The 20,775-nt window shown below is 35.7% G+C and overlaps 1 protein-coding gene across 3 annotated transcripts in view; it reads left to right on the top strand.

Moving 5' to 3' along the window:
* The window catches only part of LOC130255666 (neurabin-1-like), a 38,314-nt gene that overhangs the window by 13,309 nt on the left and 4,230 nt on the right, over window positions 1–20,775 (top strand). For 2 of the 3 annotated variants that reach the window (XM_056496615.1, XM_056496614.1), the window contains exons 3-17: window positions 455–587; window positions 969–1,089; window positions 1,604–1,708; window positions 1,891–2,011; window positions 2,436–2,582; window positions 4,321–4,374; window positions 5,998–6,227; window positions 7,881–7,977; window positions 8,096–8,285; window positions 9,149–9,300; window positions 10,092–10,428; window positions 11,730–11,814; window positions 12,374–12,445; window positions 12,941–13,136; window positions 17,514–17,630. In XM_056496615.1, coding sequence (XP_056352590.1) covers window positions 455–587; window positions 969–1,089; window positions 1,604–1,708; window positions 1,891–2,011; window positions 2,436–2,582; window positions 4,321–4,374; window positions 5,998–6,227; window positions 7,881–7,977; window positions 8,096–8,285; window positions 9,149–9,300; window positions 10,092–10,428; window positions 11,730–11,814; window positions 12,374–12,445; window positions 12,941–13,136; window positions 17,514–17,630 — 2,157 coding nt within the window. The remainder of the gene's footprint in view (window positions 1–454; window positions 588–968; window positions 1,090–1,603; window positions 1,709–1,890; window positions 2,012–2,435; window positions 2,583–4,320; window positions 4,375–5,997; window positions 6,228–7,880; window positions 7,978–8,095; window positions 8,286–9,148; window positions 9,301–10,091; window positions 10,429–11,729; window positions 11,815–12,373; window positions 12,446–12,940; window positions 13,137–17,513; window positions 17,631–20,775) is intronic. The other variant, XM_056496617.1, reaches the window with a different exon arrangement.

Here is a 20,775-nt window from a genome sequence, read left to right on the forward strand (position 1 = left end):
TACTAAAAATAGTAATGTATGTAGCAAGGCATTTCCTTTTCCTGGGAAACTGCGTGATTCCCTTGCAAAATCAGAAAACTACATCTGTTTGAAACACTGCAATTGGCAGATGGTGTGGGGGGAGGGAAGAAGAGAGGAAGGATTTGGCGGAATGTAGTCCTAATAAAAAAAGTCACACAATACCAAAGAGAAGCTGACTGATTTCTTTTAACTGTTTGGTGCGTTTGCAAGATAAAATCTGTTAAAGTAATTGTTTTGAAACTTTAAAAATGTTACTTCTGTGTAAGCTGGAAGCTGTCTGATAGCAGCAGTATTTATTAAATTGATGGCTATTTAGAGGATGAGATGTCTGAAAATACCACTTTAATTTCCTTATAGGTTCTCTTTCAATTATATGATGTTTGAAAGGAGGTGAGAATACATTAAAAAAAAAGTTTTCTCTTATATTTCTTAGGTTTTCAGTACTTACTCAAATGAAGACTATGATAGACGTAATGAAGAAGTTGATCCTGTGGCAGCCTCAGCTGAGTATGAACTTGAGAAAAGGGTGGAAAAAATGGAAGTGTTTCCTGTGGAAATTGAAAAAGGTGCAAATCAAATCTTGAACATTTGCAAGAGACACTATGGGAACAAAAGATAAAACCATAACTGTATATTCCCTGAATTTAAGTCTTGAATATTTGAATGTGTGTCTAGATTTGTGGCTAGTTCTGGTGAATTTAGTGAGTGTTAACTGGACAGGCCTCTGTTAATTGCAGATTGTCATACTGAATTGAAGTTAAGAATGCTACAGGGCAAAAAGGCTTTAAGTAGTATCTACATAGAGAATATGTTCTATTTTTTTCTCTTTTTCAAGTAAATTTCTTATCTTTTGTGTGGAAGAACTTGGAATGCTTTGAAACAACTCAGTACTGCTAATTGTTACATCGTATGTCATGCAGCTAATGTTAGATTTTTGAATCCCTTAGGTGACAGGGGTCTGGGCATCAGTATCATTGGAATGGGAGTTGGTGCTGATCAGGGACTTGAAAAACTAGGTATTTTTGTAAAAACAATAACAGATGGTGGAGCTGCTCAGAGAGATGGACGGTGAGTTTTTCGTTGAATCCATTATGCTTTTTAAAAATTTCCAATGGAGCCCAGTTGCTATCATTAGATATCCTGAATACTGTGAATAAAAGCACAAAAGCTGAATGAAGCTGAGTGAATATTGCACTCCTGCTGTATGTTGAATTTTAAAAAACAAGTTGTTTATTATAGGACATTTTTGCAGAGTAACTGTAGATCTGCTTATAGCACATATGAGAAATGTTCAAAATGAGCCCACGTGTAGAAGTACCGCAAAATCATGTTGACACCCCAGAACACCAATCACTGTGTAAATAGTATAAAAAACGTGGAGTCAAATACTGTGTAAATTTTAATTGGTGATTTGCATAGTAACAGAGGATGAGAAGACTACTTTTAAGCAATGAATTTCAATGGACTCTGAATTTTTCATTCTAAATACTAGTGAGTTTTAAGTGATATTTGTCATGTCAAAAACATTTCAATCCAAAGTACTATTGTTTAGCTGATGGCTAAGCATTTATTTGTTTTGCAGAATTCAAGTAAATGATCAGATTGTTGAGGTTGATGGCATAAGTCTAGTGGGAGTTACTCAGTTCTTTGCAGCGACTGTACTAAAGAACACCAAAGGCACAGTGAGGTACGTAGGTTTTCTCTGAAATAATAGTTTCTTTTAGTCATTTTTCATTCATGGAGAACACAAAACCATAGTATGAAAATTTTACAAAGATGTTGTGGAAGGCAACAGTGTAGCAAACTGATTTCTTAAGCATATGTTAAGATTTTTTGCTGCAAGATAATTTGGTTTTTTTTTTCCTGTAGGTTTCTGATTGGGAGAGAGAAGCCAGGGGCTGAGAGTGAAGTAGCACGTCTCATTAGTGAAACCTTAGAGCAAGAGAGATGTCTGTATGAGCAGCACTATGTTCATGATGATACAGAGCAGGTAAAACATTGTTCATGCTCTGCTAATGGGATAAATGGGGGTGTAATCAAACTAAAGCAAAAAACTGTAACACAGGAAACTTGTTAAAAACAGGAAAATAAGCTTCATACACTAGTTATCAAGGCACATGATTATTGCTTTATCACTAATCCAAAATACACTTTTAACTGTCCGTTTTATGTGATAGTTTTGTGCGTGTCTTTCTTAGCTGTCTTTTGTGGGATTTGATGGAGGTGTTTGTAAGTCATTTTTAACACTTACCATAGGTAAAAGAAGTTAAAAAGGAATAGTAACTAGTAAAGAAAAGTTTTGCAGCTGATTGGATTCCTTGATTGTGTGCTTTGGTTAGTGCTAGTACCATAATGCAAAAGAGAGTGTGTGTGTGTATATGTTATAGAATGTCATGATTTTCTTATTTTGTCAGGATGATGACTATGATGATGAGGAGGAGGACACATATGAGTCACATTTACATGGAAAATCTGTAGAAGTTTTTGATCTTCCTGAAAATGAAGATATTGGTTTACTTTTGGATATGGATTCAGCACAGTCTCTTCTTAAGTTTAAAGAGGTGGTGTAGCAGTTTTTAAAATATTCTTTGTGATGCACTGGGGAGCATCTGAACCTTGTAGGATTTTGATATAATATCCGTTATGTTCTGTCTCGTTGCTTTGGGTTTGTTTTTCCCAGTGTCAACAGTAACTGTCTCTGGTAAATGTCCATTGAAATGTAGGTGTTCTGTATTTTTTTATATGCAGTTTCCCTATGCATATTTACATTAAACAATCTTTTGATTTTAATTAAATTTTAAATGCCCTTGGAAACAGGCAGTAGAACCCAGCCCAATCTCTGTCCTTGTTATGTCTGAGCATTGCATTAGATAGATAGGATGCTTCTCCTAGTTCTCCTGTGGCCCATTGGCCTTTGAATGTTTGCTGCCCAGTAGAATGGCTTTAGCTGCAGAGAGCGTGGGGGGTGTGCAAATGTGGTCTCAAGTGTTGTTGTGAGATGTTTTTCAGGAAGACAAGAAATACATCTCTAATTTCTTGGTTTAGTCCCTGCAGTCTTCTTAGATATCTATGTGCATAAAAGCACTTGATTCTGTAAACAGGCATATTTTTGGCTTGGAGGGTATTTTTATGGTGTGTTTTTTGGAAGGAATGGATTTGTAAACCCAATAGGTCATTCCAGACTCTGAATCACAACTTAACATAATTGGAAATAGTACGATTCTCTTTTCCCAGGGTTTTTATAAAGGAGCATATTTGCTTTATTCAGGGCTGTGGGATTTAGTCAGGGACTTAAATGGTACAGCCTTTGGCATTTAGGAGTCCAGGCTTCTCTGGTAGATTTGAGTACCTGACATTTTCACTCTGGAAGGAGAAAAATACACTGCAAAGAAACTGTTTTGTCGGATGCTCTTTGCTGTTACATCAGCTTATTTTTGTGAAGGATTGGTATTTTGCAGATCTCCTAAGTTTCTTCTCTTGATAATGTTGCCGATGGCATTGTGGAAGTAGAAATTGCAGGCTGCTGATCTCTAGAGAACATTTACAAATTTTCAAGATTTGGAAGCATAACAGCAAGCTGAAGCTTTTTAAGTGCTATGTTTCTTGGGGTACAATTATAATCTCCTGTAGAATCATAACGATGCTGTTACTAACGTAATCTAAATGAAGAATAGTCATGGATTTACCTGTTTATATTTGGGTTTGGTGCAACGTGCCTTGACAAAAACAAAAGTCTCCGCAGGGTTGCAGATGGAAACCGAGATGCAAGGATTAGTACTTGTTAAAAAAATCTTTGCATTTGGCTTAAGTGTAATCTTTTTGGTTTCTAATAATCCTATGAAGATTTGTGGTGTAAAAATACATGGCTCAATTTTAAAATAAAGCCAGCACACTTATTTTGAAGTGCTGATTATAAAAATATTTAGTGCTGTTAAATTTTTCTTTTATTCTGTGTTCCAGTTACCATCATAAGTACATGGCTGCCTTTTCGTTACCCTGGCACACTAAAGAGTTATTGTAATCTTTTCAGCTTTCCTAATTGATAGACAACAATGGGAGATTTTTGGGATGGTTGTGTACTGTGAGACTGGTTTGAGGTTTGAGTATTTTTTTTTTTTTTTTTTTTTTTTAAATAAAAGCTCATGATTACTTCTCCTGTACTTGAAAAATAATTACATTGACTTTTTGCCACTCTAACCATGGTTTGGGGAAAAAGGGAATCATGGAGAAATACTTAAAACTAGCATTTTCAAATATAATTTTGTGTGTGCTCATACTTTTTTTTTTCATCTATTCCAGCTACAATTAAAACATGCAGTAACAATAGCTGAAGTGAATCAACTGAAGGAGAAAGTAAGTTTTCAAATAATATTATTATTGGTAGGGGTTTTTTTGTTGGGTGGTTTGTTTTGAGGTTTTGGCTACTGATTTTACCAGGAATAGGGTGAATGCAAAAGGCAGCCATCAGTTTATACCTCAGACACTCTCTTATGCTAGACAAATATTTCTAAGCTGAAGAGCCATGCTCAAATTAAAAATAAAATACAAAAAAATCAACCAAACAAATAAAGCCCCAAAAATCACATAAAACTACTAAAACTCATCCCCCAAGTCTCCACTTTAAAATTAATGTTTCAGTATTACTTCTGAAGAGTAGCTGAATATAGTGGAGAGCTGTATGAAATATCTCATAAACAAATATGAGAACATTATCAGTGGACAGAACTTGTCTTATCTGAGAATAGATTTGTTCAGACAATGGTTTGTGGCTGTCTTTCTGTTACCAGAAAGTTATCCTATCTGTTATCCTCTTTCCCCCTCAAATTTCTGACCTGATCTGGGCAGAGTGCTTTTTTTCCAGTAGTTTTGTGTTTTGCTGAAGATTGGTTCAGTGCCTCTGCTTATTCTGAGAAAGTGTTTCTTGTTATTTTTTGCTGCTTTTTCCACTGATGTAGGTTTATACATGGCCTTTTTCTGATGTACTGTGTGTGAGCGAGCAGCTTCTTTTGTTCCATTGCCCTTCTGTGTTGCCTGGCTCGGAAATGCATATCCAAGAATAAGTTGCAGTACATTGCTGGGAACAGGTAGCAAGTGAAGGGGGCATAGTGCTTCAGTTTGCAATAATTTTCAGTAGCAGTATCTGTTGGGGTATTTAATGCACTCTGCAATTGTTGAGGCAAGGTAGACAAAGCTACTTATGACAGTTCCCTTGTTGATTTCTGACAGTGCTCCTCCTCTTTCTAGTATTCTTGGCATGTGGCCCAACTGGATTGCGCAAAGGCTGTTAAAAGTGTTGGTGTTAGTACAACTTACAGCCCCATTTTTAAGTTCAAGAAATTCTTGGTCCTTTCGGCATCCTTGTTCCACTGTCAGATGATCTTAACTGGCTTCAGAATCAGTGCCTTATTTTCTTAGTGTAAGTGATGTCCCCAAAGAAGGAGACATGGACAAACTAAGCTGTATCTATCGTCTTCACTCCTCCAAGGCCTGGAGAGCTTCACATGTTAACATTCCCATGTGTAATGTGGCTGCTGCCAAGCTGAAGGGCCTTCCTTTACTGAGGGAATATTTGGTGGTTTTGTACATTAGCTCAGGAGAAGGAAACTCTGTGCATGGCATCATTGATCGGGAAAACCAATGTCATACATATAAAGTTGCAAGGGAAGTTCAACTGGTAGTGCTATCTTTATTCAAAAAGCTGTCAGTAACAAAGTAGTAGGGCAGGGAGCTTCTCTTACACAGGTTAAGATTTTTTATCTGCAGTTGCCTTTGAAGGTATTCAAAATAGGCCTCTCCAGAGATACTAAGATCTGGTGAGATCTTGAACAATATAAGCTAATAGTACAGGTCTTGGTCATTTACATACTGATAAGTATGTAATTATTATTTGGTATTCTCTACTTAAACCTGTATCAACAACTGTTTTTTATTTCATCATTTAGTTTAGATTAATTTGTTAAGTATTAATCTTTTCAGTTAAAAGTTGTTGAAGCAGAAAAAAATGAATGGAAATTTAATCGAGCCCAACTACAGCAAAACTTGGATGAAAGCAAAGAGAAAATCAAGAAGTTAGAGACCTACTGGTTAGAGGCACAAAATTTATGCAAAACAGTAAATGAGCGTCTTAAAGAGACTCAAGAACAATGTGATGCCCTTGAAAAGAAATACAGCAAGGCCAAGAAATTGCTTAAAGACTACCAACAAAAGTAAGTACCCCAAAATACCGGTCTCTATTTATAGCTTATGTGTTTTGTACAACTTGGGGAAAACTGTCAGCAATACCTAGGGGAATAGGATTTGCTTAAGATATTTTCTTTTCATTGATTAGAGTGTAGGGGAGCAGTGGGCTCTAAATGCTGAGTTATTCCATACCTTACATCACCAGCTTCTGGAGAGGTTCTTTGAAAATCTTGCTGCTGCTTTTGATTTGTAGCTAAGGAAAAATTCTTTAATATTTCAGTGACAACTTTTTAAAAACAACTTAGTTTAAAAGCTGTAATGCATCTATACTTTTTGGAAGGACTGTTTGAAATTTGATATGAGGTGTTTAGCTATAACTTTTGCTCTTTGTGAAAAACCTTCAGCTTTGATTCACTTCAATGTTCCAGATAGAGTAGGCATCAAAGGATATTTAGTAATAGTCAGATACATGTGATACAGTCCGAGTTAGGAGTTATGTCTTGTAGCAGGAGTAAAAAGAATTTTGAGAAGAATTGGAAGTTTGGGGATATGTATCTTGCTTACTAAAATGGAAGCATGAAAACAGTATCTTCAGTCTGTGAAATGGTTTGGCATTTTTAGTAGAAGAAATGTTGTTTATTAGATACACCTGTGGGGGACTCCACACTTATGTGGTAGTGTCAAATTGTTCTACAGTCTTCCCTCTTAGCAACAAGATGTAATTGCATAATATTTGTAGATGTGTCCTAATAATGCAGAACTGTGGCTTTTGATAGTTGCTGTAAGTGTATAATAGTCTTGTTCCCAGTTTCTCCACTTGCTACTTACTTTTAAAGGCAAGTTATTATGATCTTTTGGTTTGTAGTCCACATCCAGAAATGTTACTTTTCACAGTAGGTTTTTGTGCTGTTTGGTGAGCTTTTTAAAGGTCTCCTTTCCCCTCTCCTCCCAAGCTTATCCGCATGGAAGTTCAAAAGTACGTGAAGATGATTGCTAACACGCTACTTTCCATTCCCTCACCGTTTAGCAAATTTCCATTACTCGTTTGATTGTCCCTGAAGCTTTTGCATCTGTTGTAGATGTTTTATGCTTATTTTCTGGTTTTGTATGTCACTCCATATGGCACAGGCAAAAGCAGCTTTTCTTTTTGTTTCTTTCTTGTAGTCACTATTTCTTTTTTGTAAAACCCAGCCATTGCAATTGCTGTAGGATGAACCAAGTAGAAACTTGAAATGCAATTTATTTTCCTACAAAGAATTTTGCCATGGTTTTTGGAAGGAAAATATACTGCGTGTGCATGTATCTTTGTGGAAGAAAGTAAGATGTAATGATTGGAGTTGTGTATGTATTTCAGGCTTAAATGCATATACAACTTGCCACTTTTAAAATGAGAGATGGTTGTAACTTTGCAGAAAAAGTGTTGCCACAAATCCTTTTTCTGCCCAGAGTGAATTACAGTCATCTGTATTTTCTTTTGAAGACAGTAGAAGCATCCAAATAAATGCGTCATTTTTTGACATTATAAGATTATTTAATCAGTTATATCTTACAGACTTTTGTCACCATTCACTAATGGAATGCTTTTTAGTAAATGCAATTGTGCATATTTCTATTTAACATATTTTTCTACATTTCTGTATATTACTATTTCATAGTAATGTATATATTTTTTTCACCAGAGAAATAGAATTTATGAAGAAAGAAGATGATCATTCAAAGCTACTTGAAGAGAGAGACCAGAAATATGCAGAACAACTGAAAATTTATCAGGAAAAAGTAAAGCATTATATTAATTATATTATATTATATTATATTATATTATATTATATTATATTATATTATATTATGCATTCTTGGAGACTTGTATCTCACTTCTGAATTTTAATTCTTGCAGATTTCAGAGCTTGAAAATAAATTAAAAGCATATGAGAAAACGCCTTATATGTTTGAAGGTGGCAGTTTATTGGAAGATGTCTGCCAAAGTCCAGGCCAATCTAACGAACAGTCAAAGATAAAAGAAGACAATGAAAAAGAAACCAAATCAATAGAAGAAAGAATAAATTCTTTAGATATGCTGATTTCTGGTAAGTAGATTGTATGTAGAATTTTTTTTTTTTTTTTTTTTTTTTTTTTTTTTTTTTTGCACTTAAGGAAAATTAGGAGGAATTATATGGGTGGTGGGGTTTTTTAATTGTTTTATTGTTAAAAGAAGTGAAGCGGTATCTGGTTCATACTGACTGGATAAATGTTTTAGCTGAGTCAGTGTGGATACTTGAGTTTAGGTTCCCCCAATATTTTCAGTATGGTTGTAATGTATTTCTTAAATGTTGTGGGAAAGAGGAGATGGATGGAGAGACAACTCTTTTAACTGTTCTTCAGATTCTCTGTTAGTGAACCTGATATGAGACTGAAACACCGAGATACATCAAGTATAATCCCATTGATTTCAAGCTGTAATTTACAGTAAATTTGCTATGATTTTTTGTCTTGTAATTCTGTGTAATTCTAACAGAATGTTATGAAATATCAGATGGAGGTTCAAGTGAGAATTAAATTTTTTTAAATATTGGGTAAATTCTTACTTTGTAAAAGGTTTCTATCATAAAGAATGAAGCTATGAAAGCACATTCAGGGCACAAATTTTCATCTATTTGAGAACAGAATTCAGTTTTCAATCCATAAAGCAATTATATTCTGTTGGATTTTATATTTTTAAATTAAAGAAGTTGAATAAAAGTATATTTCAGATTAAACAGAAATTGCTAGTGCAATGTGTAAAATAGGGTAGTATAATATAAAATGTATTTTCATTCTGTAATGGTTAACAGGTATATTGATTCTGACTAAAATTCTGTGTATTTCTCTGGATGGTGGGTTGGTGAACTTGCCTGCCAGTTTTTGCTGGGTTTCTTGTTTACTTTTTTTTAAAAGTATGTGTTTGTTGCAGATTTTGATGCTTTTGTTGGGGATACTCCCAGATTAGACACCAGTGCCCACAAAGCAAAAGCTCAGCTTGCTTTGAAAGTAAAACGCCAGCCGCCTTCTCGATCAAAGCTGAAAGAATCTCTTGGGGGTGGACAACAGACTGCAAATCTGCAGGTACTGACACTGATAATCAGGCACTCTGGATACTGAACATGTGTTGAGTTTTATCTGTATTTGCAATTGTAGGTGTTCTCCATGCTCCATTCAGTCTGTGCCAAAGCATCATAGTTTTATGCTGCATCAAGTGAAAAAACCTTTTAGGGTTCATAACATATATGTGAACTCTGGCATGTTTTTGTGGCACATTTAATTTGAAATTAGCAAAGAGCTAGGCGAGCTTGTTCTGTGCTACTTCTGCTTGCTGAAAGATTTTGATACAGTGATATATTGTGAAATATGCTAATTTATCTTGTTAGTCCTTCATCTTGGACAAGTTAGTTACCAAATTTCTTCAAAAACTAAAGAGTTCTGGAATGCTTCATTATTCCATAAGTTATCATTTGAGTTTACAAGAAGTGTACCAGTAAAATGTTCTCATGTTTCTGGAAAACAACTGAAGAATTGAGGTACGGATAGTCAGTATATGAGAGAGCTTGTCATAGAAGGAGAACACTGAACTAATTCAGTTAGACTGAAAACTGGTTGCATTGAATTGGAATGGCTAAGGTGTACCATCTGATTTGGCTAGAAAAAGATTATTTGGGATGCGCAGAAAGATGTGTATAGAGGTGTGTAACAGCCTTTAAAATAAGATTAATGTAATTCAGATGGTATCAACAAGTATGTAAGTTCAGAAAATTTCCTCAACTGAAGAAATTTCCTTAGCACATCCTTCCACCCTGGTAAAAAAACAGAAAATAAATCAATATATGTCATGCTTATAATAACTTTCACATTTTTTGAAGGATGAGGATTCAGAAGACAGTGTTCTCAACAGACGGTCTTCCAGTATGAACCTAACTAAGACCTTGGAAACAAGTGAAAAATTACCTCTCCCATGCCTGGATGATGCAGATCAAAAGAGTGAAAAGCCTGAGAAAAGAGAAAGCACAGAAAGTCCTCTGGAGTCAAGTCCTTCTGCTTCCACACACTCTTCTCCTGTACACAAACCAAGCAATGAAAGCAGCACAACTACCACTCCTCGTTCACCTCCTCCTGAGGGAATGACTCCAAATTCTCCTCAAGGGTATCTCAAGAATGTTAAGTCAAGAGAAGCAAAAGGGAAAGGGAAAGAATCCAAGGGTAAGATTTAAGGGTTTATTATTATTTTAGTTCTTTGGGATTTAAGTTTTACAAGTTTTAGATGCAGTCAGTAAAGGTCCTAGTACATTTTTGCAAAACACTAGCCAGGTAAGTGGCAGTGTATTGGAGAGTAAGTCTGACAGATTTCCTGACTGCCAGAAAAATTAATTATCCAAGTGTTTAAACAAGATACAGGTTCTGACTATTGTGGGAATTTTACTGCATTATTCATCATGCTCTCTTAGGATTATTTGTCACTAGAAGAAGGTTAAAGGTATTATAATCAGCCTAGTCACTACTAATCATTATTTGATAGGAATAGTAGGCATTTTTCCTATGAGGAATTGAAAAAGGGATCTAATATAATCTTTTAAATGTTTGATATTTTTTGTAATCAGCTAAAACAAATGTGTAAAGACAGGCAACTTGCTGTCTTTGCCATACAGCTCTGACAAAACCATTATTTTAATACTCTGGAACAGGATTTGTTTTATACTGTCCTTATTTTGTATGTTTCTATGAAGTGTCAAACAAAAATAGTCTAAAAAAACCCTCTAATAGTCTAAAAAAACTAAGCCACATATCTAATACATACACGTGATGTTGCTTTCTTTTTTGCATTTTTTTTTGTGATGGCAGGAGCACTGTAAACCTTCTTTTCTAAATCGGTCCCTGGAATTGCTAATTAATGCAGTACACGAGGATTAGTATTGAAAGCTTGCTCTTTGTGAGCAAAATGACATTAAATGCTCTTTCTGCTAGATTGTTGCTTTCTAACTGTTTTTAAATGTCTGCATACTATTTTATTGAATTAATCCTTTCTATTACCTTTTCATCCATTCATGGATGAGTCAGTCTGTATTTTTAACCTACTGTGCCATGTTTAAGAAATTACATCTTTTCTTAAAATACTATCTCTGGAAATAGAGGTGGAAACAAACATCAGTATTAAAAGTAATTCTTCTGTTTTTATATTCAAGTTGATAGGAAAAATAACAGTTTATAACAGCTAATAACAGTTTAATAACAGTTTAACTGTAGTTATAATTTATTGGATGCTATATATTTAGAAAGATCGCTTAACAGGTATAGCCAGAATGATGGGAAGATGCCATAGAGAATAACTTAGGCTGGTTGATATGGCTGTAGTATTTTCAGTTATTATCTGTGTGCAGGAATGGGAGTTTTAACACTGTCACCCAAATATTAGTCTCTGACTTACAAGCATCATCGTTAGTAGCTGAAAATTCCAGGTGTTTTTACAACAATGTTTTTGTTTTTCACCTCTCTATGAAAAACAGAAGAAAGGAAAAATGAAGACAGGACAGCAGAAACAAATGAAGGAATACCATCAGGGAAGTCCAAAAGGAGATTTCCAGATTTTGGGTAAGATTTTACATCTGTTCCTTTGGAAATAAGTGTTGTTCTGGGTTATTTTGAGAATATTGTGTTCTCTAAATAAAACAATGTTGAGGAGTCCAGTAATGCCACTTCATAACACCTTTGAAGACAGGGGTAAAGCTTGTTGAAGCCAGCTAACATTAAAGACTTAGACTGGTACTGCAATAAATGCATCATAGTGTATAACAAAAATCGGCTGATTTCACACTCTGATTAATTAGTGACTTTGCTCAAGGTGCTGTACCTTGCTTAGGAGCATTAATGTAGCAATAAAACTATGGTTATCGTCCTGGTTATATCCACTATGTGCTAGGCTTCTTTAGGCATTTACTGTATTGATTTTGTTTATCTGTGGCTTTTGAAAGGGTAATGCTAGAACTTTTTTAATTGCATGTGTAATCTGCAAATTTATGCTTTGTGTAGCAATATAAATGTAGCTTTTTGTAGCTGTTGAAGTCAATGTAAAAACTCACTGGCTGATTTAAAGAAATGTTGTACTGGGTAAATGTAAGTGCTTTATAAAATTTGTGTTTTTTAACTTCAGTGGATTGCGGAAGTCTGGAGGCAAGGGTAAGAAGCAAGAAAAAGAAAATCTAAGAGGTTCTCTGGATAGCAGGTAGTTCTTTCATTAGTTTATACATACTTACTGTATTCCTAAAATTTGTAACCCAAGGATTTCTTTAAAACGGTCATTAATGTTTGATCTTAAAGTACAGTCTTAACAGTGGCAAAATTCCATGAAGATTTAATGATACAGAGATGAGCTTCTAATCTCACAGAAGAGAGTAGAAGAGACAACATTAAGACTGCATTTTGCTTAGGAAGATGAATGTTGAGTAAATTAAGTTAGCAATTACTTGAAATTATTAAATTGTGTGAAATACTGCAAAAGTTCTTAAATTTGTGTTGTTAAATATCTCATTATTTTGCACGGATATTTAAAGGCAAGTAACAGTTTTCATTTCAAGTATCAGTCGTGATGTGAAACTGGTAAAAATAAGTGGTGTTTTGAATTTGTTCTTGTTTTTAAGGGAATGATTGTGTATTTGAGGGGTGGGATGGGGGTTTTTTGCTGTTGTTTTCTAAACAGAATTTAATCTGTTTATCTCAGAGGTTCACGAGAACTTTTGGATGACTCGGGCAACAATCTATCTGCATCAGATTCAGATTCCCCTGTTCCTACTTGCATGCCTTTCTCTTGGTTTGGAGACAGCCACAAAGAGCCTCAGATTTCAAGTAGCAGTCTGCAGGTTACTCAGAGTGGGCAGGATGGTTGTGAACACGGTCAAGAGAAGAACAGAAGCAAGGTAAAGATGACTAATTTGTGCTTTGAATATTTAAATGTTGCATCTTGATAACGCAATAATATCAGTGGGTTAGTATGTGAAAACCTAATGACAGTCCTTGGCCACATCACCTCTTATAAACACTGTTGGAGAAGTTTGAGATAATTCAGCACTTACAAGCAGGAATTGTGTGTTTATGTTCCCTCCTCTTCAGTTGTAGCATCAGTAGAGGCTATTCAGGCTGAAGAAGTATCTAAGGAAGAATCACAGGGCATGCTTTTTCACTGATTGGTGATGGAAAAAGTAATGCTAGTTTCAGGAAAGCATAGTTTTAAAGGTCAAGTCTGTTTTTCAGACTAGTTCATGGAGGAATTGTACATAAATAGAGGTCAGCTGTCCAAACAGTTGGCCACCCCAGTTCTACTGGAATGTAGGACTGGAGTACCAGAGAGGTGGAGGAAGGCAGCATCCTAGTTTTCATTAACAAATACAGTATAAAAAGCCAAGAAACACATCTACAGTGCACTATCTTCCAGGCTTCTGAGTAACTAATAATCTAATAATTTAGGGCCTTTTAACCAATTCTTGAGAGTGAGGCTGTACAGTTCAGTCTATAACCATAGTTACCATCTTTACAGTTTAAACTATTCGAAAAAAACAGCTTTAGAAACTAAAAGGTGTAATGTATGTGCTGCCTAAATATTTGGTAAAACCTTTTTCAATTTAAGACTGTTCCCAGCAATTTTACTGACTTCTTTCTCATTTCCTTTGGATTTTGTCAAATTGAAAATTACAGTTGTTGAGAAGGTCATAAGCTGGGTTTATTTTTGAGTTGAACACTTTTTCTTCATTTTGGATGGCTAAAATACCTTTTTGTGTTCATGTTTCGTGCTTTGCTTCTGTGTTGTTAGAAAGAAATGAGTTGTATATCTGGAAGAGAACCTTGCCAGGTTGTAGTCCATGAAGTCACTAATATTTTGCAGAGATTGAAGATAAAAAGTTTGCTTTCCATGTTTCCAGATGGTTATTGCACTAAAAGGCTGTTGTAGTACCTTTTTTTTTAAATACTTTGTTTCCCTAGTGTAAGTCTACAGTCCAGTGATAGTAGTAAATTGTTTGCATACGTAGTTTTTTAAAATTACAGGAAGTGGGTTTAGAACCATACAATCCTTAGCATAACACAGGAATTTAATAAGAGTAGGAATTTTTAATCTGAAGTAGAATAGCACTTCACAAAATACTGCCCAGTGCGTGTCAGTCTTGTGTATTTACAACTCCTGCATTGGTCGCTTCTGTTGAAGCATGCAGCAGCCAAAAGATGTTTCTGTAAATAACCCAAGGATTTGGAAGGTATATGCATATACTTGGATACAATTTTTGATTAAATAGGAATGTATGGTTGGTCTCTTGATAGCTGTAGCTGATCTCTTAATAGACTGTAGCAAAGCTATTAAGAGGTGTTTCGTGTATAGATAAGCAATCAGTAGGTTTGTCTTTCTAATTCATTGATTCAGAATAACCCATTGGTCACCTCCTCATTGCTTCTTTGTATCTGATTTGAATAATTTTTGTAACCATAGTAAAGTTCCCACTGCTGCATTCCTACTCTAAGCACCCATAATGTGCTTAAGCAGCTCTTAAGTTTCCATATACCTACCATATATATCTACTTTTGACAATCAAAAAGTTACAGATCTTACCAGATTGAATGCTTTCTTCCTTTCCACATAGTTCTGAGGTTATAGTCTTTACTTCTTACTGGACTATACTTACCCAAGATGATTACCACTTCAACCTTCCAGCTAGTTTCTTGCCTACTGGTTGGGGTTTTTTTGTTTCCTTCTCATGCTCCAGTATGTAATTGTTGCTTGCTGCTCTTTTGCCTAGTGCCAGTTGCAAACCAGCAGCTGGAAGATTATACAAGTCTCCAGCTATATTCCTGCTTTGTAAAATGGTAGAAAGCTGATCCCATTGAAGAACAGATTCTCATACACTCAATAATCACAAAAGCATAGTTTTCTTCTCCAAAGTCAGGCTGTTTTCACTTTGCAGTGTTTGAGGTCTTTTGTAAACATGCTAACATGACAGTGGTTGCTGCTTCAAATGAACGTCTAATTGTTGTAGATCTGAACTTAGGGTTGATAATTACATTTGCACAGTAACAAGGCTTTGACTTGTTTTGCTATGAAAAAACATTAAAACTGACAAAGAAATGTACTTGACCACTCAGAAGTGGCTCTTGTTACTAAAACAATATAAAAGCAAGGGAAAAAGTAATCCTCCCAGAATCCAAGGAAAGAATACTCCTTTTTGTTGATATTAACTCAAAATTTATAAATAAAGCAATGTATAATAAATACAGCAATAGCATTGATTCCTTTTATGTTTGTAGTATTCCATATGATCATGTGACAGCATTTCTTAAACAGGAGGTAAAAGTAGAAAGCCTAAAATAAGAACTTCATCATGTAAAAAAATCTCTGTGGAACCAAATCCTTTGCATTGTGTATAATTTTTGTAGTTGTGTTTTAACATTGATGATGTAAGGAATATAATTACATTCCTTATTACCTGGTTTCTGGTTTTGCAGAATTTGCCTCTGGGAGTTACTGCACATAAAAGATTTTTTTGTTTTTTTTCTTAAAATGGTTCTGTAGTTAGTTTTAAACTTACAAAAAAGTTTGACCAAGTAGTGAGTCAGCCCCTTGATCCTTGTGAAAACAAACACAGGAACTAAAATCCTGTGTGCTTTCAGACAGTTCTTAAATTAGTCCCTTGACATAAATCTGTGCCAGTCATTGATACAATACACACACATACATAGTGTTTCTACTCGTTGTTTTCCCAGAATACTAGTTAGCTTCTGTAAGTGTGCATGCAGTCCTTCATTTTCAATGCAAGGAAGAGCAGTGGGGTATTAACTATATCCTAGTAATTTAAATGATAGGAAGTGTACCTGTAAAACCTCTTCTGTCCAAATTCTGTGCTAGTCAAGAGTCAAAAATCTTTGCAAATGGCTCTAAATGCTTAAAAGGAAATTACTCCTATGAAGTGATTAGGAGCAGGGGGAGGAGAAAACATTACAACTGGTGCTCAGATGCTTTATGTTTGGCTGTGTTTTTATTATTGTATCTTTTTAGTTTTGTTTGTCTGAATTGTTCGTGATTTTCTCTGTAAAGGTAGAAAGAGTGAACTGAGGGGTGGCTAAAATAAAAGTTCTTAACTAGATTTTCAGTTTGAGTTGAAGTTAATTTGAGAATAGGTTGACGGACAAAGTATTCTGTTGTTTCTGGTAATAATTTTTACATCTAAAAGACTGAAGAAGACCCTAAAATTTAAAGTAACTAATAAAATAATCTACATGGTAAATAGAACACCATTTCTCAGTCAAGAAAAGTACTACACAAAGGTAGCAGGAAAACTCAAGTTGTAGTTTGGGGGTTTCATGTTTGTTGCATTGTGGTGTTGGTGGCTTTTTTTCTTGAGCTTTGTGTGGTGTTTTTAAGGCTGAAAATGTGTATCAATAATTTAAAGTATAAGGGCGTGCACTTAAACCAAACAAAAACAGAATAATCTAGAAAACTGAGAGTTCAAGTGAAATCGAAATCAGAATACAAATACAGAAGTGCTAAATGAAGATAACTGCAAAAATGTAGTTTTCTTATACAAGCATAACTAACTGAAGAAAAATATCTTAAAGATCAGCTTAATTTAAGATCTCAGGTTATTTATGCACAAAGGGATGTGGTATGGCATCCTTACAAAGTGTAATTACTTGATTAGAGACTTAGAGAACATTAGAGAAAATACTGGTAAATATTTGCTTACTATTTGTAGGCAGCAAAGAGTAGTGCTGTGACATAAATTTTAGATAGGCCAAAGTAGGAAGCATGTTTTTGACAGAATTATTTTTCACTCACTAAAGAAAAATATTTTCAAGGTTACAATCCAAGTTGGAAATAGAGGGAATCAACAGAACACTACCTTCTGAAACACATACATTGTGTTTGTGGAGGTTTCAGTTTAATAAGAGTTCATCATGAATAAGTCCAACAAATGCATTTTAAATTGCTTCTCCCACAGTGTGGTATACCTGCTGAATAAGTAACTGATGCACTTCCTAGTGTATTTTAACACCATTCCAAGTTATGACTGATTCTCTGCACAAGTTGCTGTTATTTGGGATATTGCTTTAAATTTGTTACTGCATTTCTGAATTCAGAAGTCTAACAAAAACAAGTCTTGATGCTTGATGTGGTTAGTACATTTCATATGTATTCTAAAGGTAACTGAGTCATACTGTTTTTTAAACCAAAAATCAGAATTACTAGAATGTCACCTAATGACCTGCTTTTCCAAGAAGTGAGTTAATAAAACATTATTTCCACTTGTTTGCAGAGTAGAATTGTCATAGATGATACATACCATAGCAAGCCAAGTTGTGAACTTTCAGGGTTAGTGACAGAACCAAATCTGTCAGGTCGTTCACACACTTTAACCTTCTCTTCAAATGAGGTGAGTTTCAAAGTGTGTATATGTGTGTTGTTGATGTTGTTGTTCACACTACAGCATGTTTACTAGAAACAGATGTGTGTAATGTGAAACTAGATGGCTGTTCCATATTTGAATATTGAAGAGCAGTGTAAAGAAGCTGGTAATGAACTAAGGACATGCACTAGTGGATGACACATCAGTCTGTGCGTTCTGACCCTAGTTATATCATAAAAATTGGAATGAACTCACTGATCAAATCAAAGTTTTTAATTTTAAATATGACAGCGTTCTCTTCCATTAATTTAAAGCAACTTCCTGGGTGGATGAAATCTGCAACATTTTTGACCTCGCCTTCACATCTGTGAAAGTTTGTTTTATGATAAAATTTCAATAAAAACAAAAGAAAAAAAGAAAAAAATTCAGAACATAGTGGTTCTGATATATAGGTAGAAATTAGGCACCCAAAAGTGTGTTCATTCCCCTAGAGAACTAATTCCTTTGGCTACAGCTGAAACCTAAAGTCCACACTTTGTGCCATTCTGAGATACTGTCTCATTTGGTGTTTGAATGATGGACATCTTAACAAATTAAATCCTTTAGTTTAGGAAAACTCGTTAAAAACTGAACATAGTTATCTTCCGCAAAATGAATGTGAGGCCTTGCCAGACTGGTGGTTCATTAATGTGACGGGATTTTATTAGCTGTCTTAAGTCAGTCTCTTGTGAAAATCTTAAAATATCCCAGTAATATGTAGAAAGTCAGCGTAGTTTTACAAACAATGTTCAAAAGTCACCAACAAAAACCTGAGGTGTCAAAAATCATATAACTAGTTTACAGATTGTAGTAGTGGATTAAGTTTTGGCAGATTTTTTTTTTTTTTTTGAGATAATAGTCTTAGATCTAATGAAAATCAGAGGAACTCCAGTTAATAATCTATCTTTGCAAGTACTCCCTGCAGTTTTTTGAACAGAATGGTTCACAAATAGAGTATACGTTTCTTAAACTTTCAAGCACCATAAATTGTAAGGCTTTATTAAAGATGTCTTCTTGAGTATTGTTCTTTGATCAGTATTACAAAAGCAGCCTATTACTAATTGTCCATGTGTAAAGTGATGATTTAAGCCTCTTTTTGTTATAGATTGAGTTCCAGTGTTCTGTCTAGTTCATATGTTGCTTATTGTCCTGGTTTTGCATGACCTGTGAAAGCTGTTTGTACCTTTTCAGTAATAACGTTGAGTATCTAGAGTCTACTCTGAGGAAAACAAGGAAAAAACTCTGTAATGTTTTCTCATTTGGAAAACAGTATGTGTGAAGAAAAATACATAGTTCTGTTCTTGGGGTTTGTTTTTTTTTTTTTTAATTTGTAGTCTAGATCTGGAAAAAAATACATAATCAATCTTACAGCAATTTGGGATATTTCGATTCACAGAATAAATTGAAAAAGACCTCTGAGATCATCAAGTCCAAGTTCAGTCCTATGACTGAACTGCTATGTTCAGTCTTTCCTTAAACACCTCCAGGGCTGGTGACTCCACCACCTCCCTGGGCAGTCGATTCCAGTGTTTAATCAGCCTTTCTGTGAAGAAAGTCTTCCTCATGTTCAACCTGAATCTTTCCTGGGTAGCTGAAGACTATGTTCTCTGGGTGCCTGGGAGAAGAGGCTGACTTCCACCTGGCTACCCCTTCCTTCCAGGGAGTTACAAAGTGAAATGCTCCCCTTGAGTCTCCTCCAGGCTAAACACCCCCAGCTCCCTCAGCTGCTCCTCACAGGACTTGTGCTCCACACCCTTCACCAGCTTCATTGCCCTTCATTCCAGCACCTCAATGTCCTCTGAACTGAGGGGCCCAGAACTAGACACAGCACTTGAGGTGTGACCTCACCAGAGCCAAGTAGAGGGGGACAGTCATTGTCCTGGCCTTGCTGGTCACACTATTCCTGATCCAGGCCAGGATGCCCTTGGCTTTCTTGGCCATCTGGGCACACACTGGCTTGTGTTCAACCAGCACTGCCAGGTCCTTTCCCACTGTGCTGCTTTCCAGCCCCTCTGCCCCCAGCCTGCAGCACTGTATGGGGCTGTTGTGGCCAACGTGCAGGACCCAGCACTTGGTCATGTTGAACCTCATGGCTCTTGGTCTGGCCCATCAATCCAGCCTGCTCAGGTCCCTCTGCAGGGCTTTCCTACCCTCCAGCAGATTGACACTCTGACTAAACTTGGGGTGTTGTCCACAAATTTACTGAGGGTACACTCAATCCTCTCATTCAAATCACCAATAAAGATACAGAACTGGATCCTTAACTTAAGCTGTTAATAATTTCTGTCTGATGGTTGCTGTCTGCATGGGTTCGTAAGTGTGCAGCAGGAGTTGTGCTAGCCACTGTAAGTCTGGCTTTCAGAGGAGTGGGCTGTTGCACACTGCCTTACAAATCCTGGAATTGTTGGGAAACTGGAGATGGAAGCACCTCTTAGAGGCATAGATAGGGACAGCACTGAGGAGTCTGCCTCTCTGCTGGACAGGTGCTCACAGGCAGTTTGGGGGCATGGTGAGACTGCCTGGTGAGAGTTCAGTTGGTAGCAGCCAGCTAGTTACAGCAGAGGCACTTCACAGATGGTTAGCAAGATAGCTGGGTAATCCTTCTAATGTTCTTAATATGTTAAATGGTGTGATGGCAGTGATGTTTTCATGGGCTTTATATTTTTATCTCCAGAGCTTTTATTTGCTTTCTGACCCACATGCATTTTTATTCAGGCTTTCTGAATTTGCAGCTGGTCTCTTGTGTAGTGGCTGCTTTGGGGACTAACTTCCATGTACAAACACAGCTTAGCATGTTCCTTCTGCTTGTGAATGAACATTTGAGAAAAAAAATTATGTAGAGGTATTATTTAATTACCAATAAGCCTTACTCAAAAGTTGGTGTTCTTCATCTTATCCTTCTACAGTTTTCACTTTTTTATATTCTGAAAAATAGTCACAGATGCTTTCCCTTGTGTAGTAGTAAAAATTTCAAGTTTTACGGTGTTAAGTATCTGTAAGATGATGTCTTTGTGTTTTAACAGATTCAGATATTGCTACAGCTCCTGATTTTAGGGTTCTGTCTTTACCAATAGGAAGTAGAAGGAGTTTGTTAGCAACTGATGATGCTGAATCCTAAGCTGTAATTCATAGC

This window comes from Oenanthe melanoleuca, chromosome 7, assembly GCF_029582105.1.
Source record: "Oenanthe melanoleuca isolate GR-GAL-2019-014 chromosome 7, OMel1.0, whole genome shotgun sequence".
NCBI classification, from domain to species: domain Eukaryota; kingdom Metazoa; phylum Chordata; class Aves; order Passeriformes; family Muscicapidae; genus Oenanthe; species Oenanthe melanoleuca.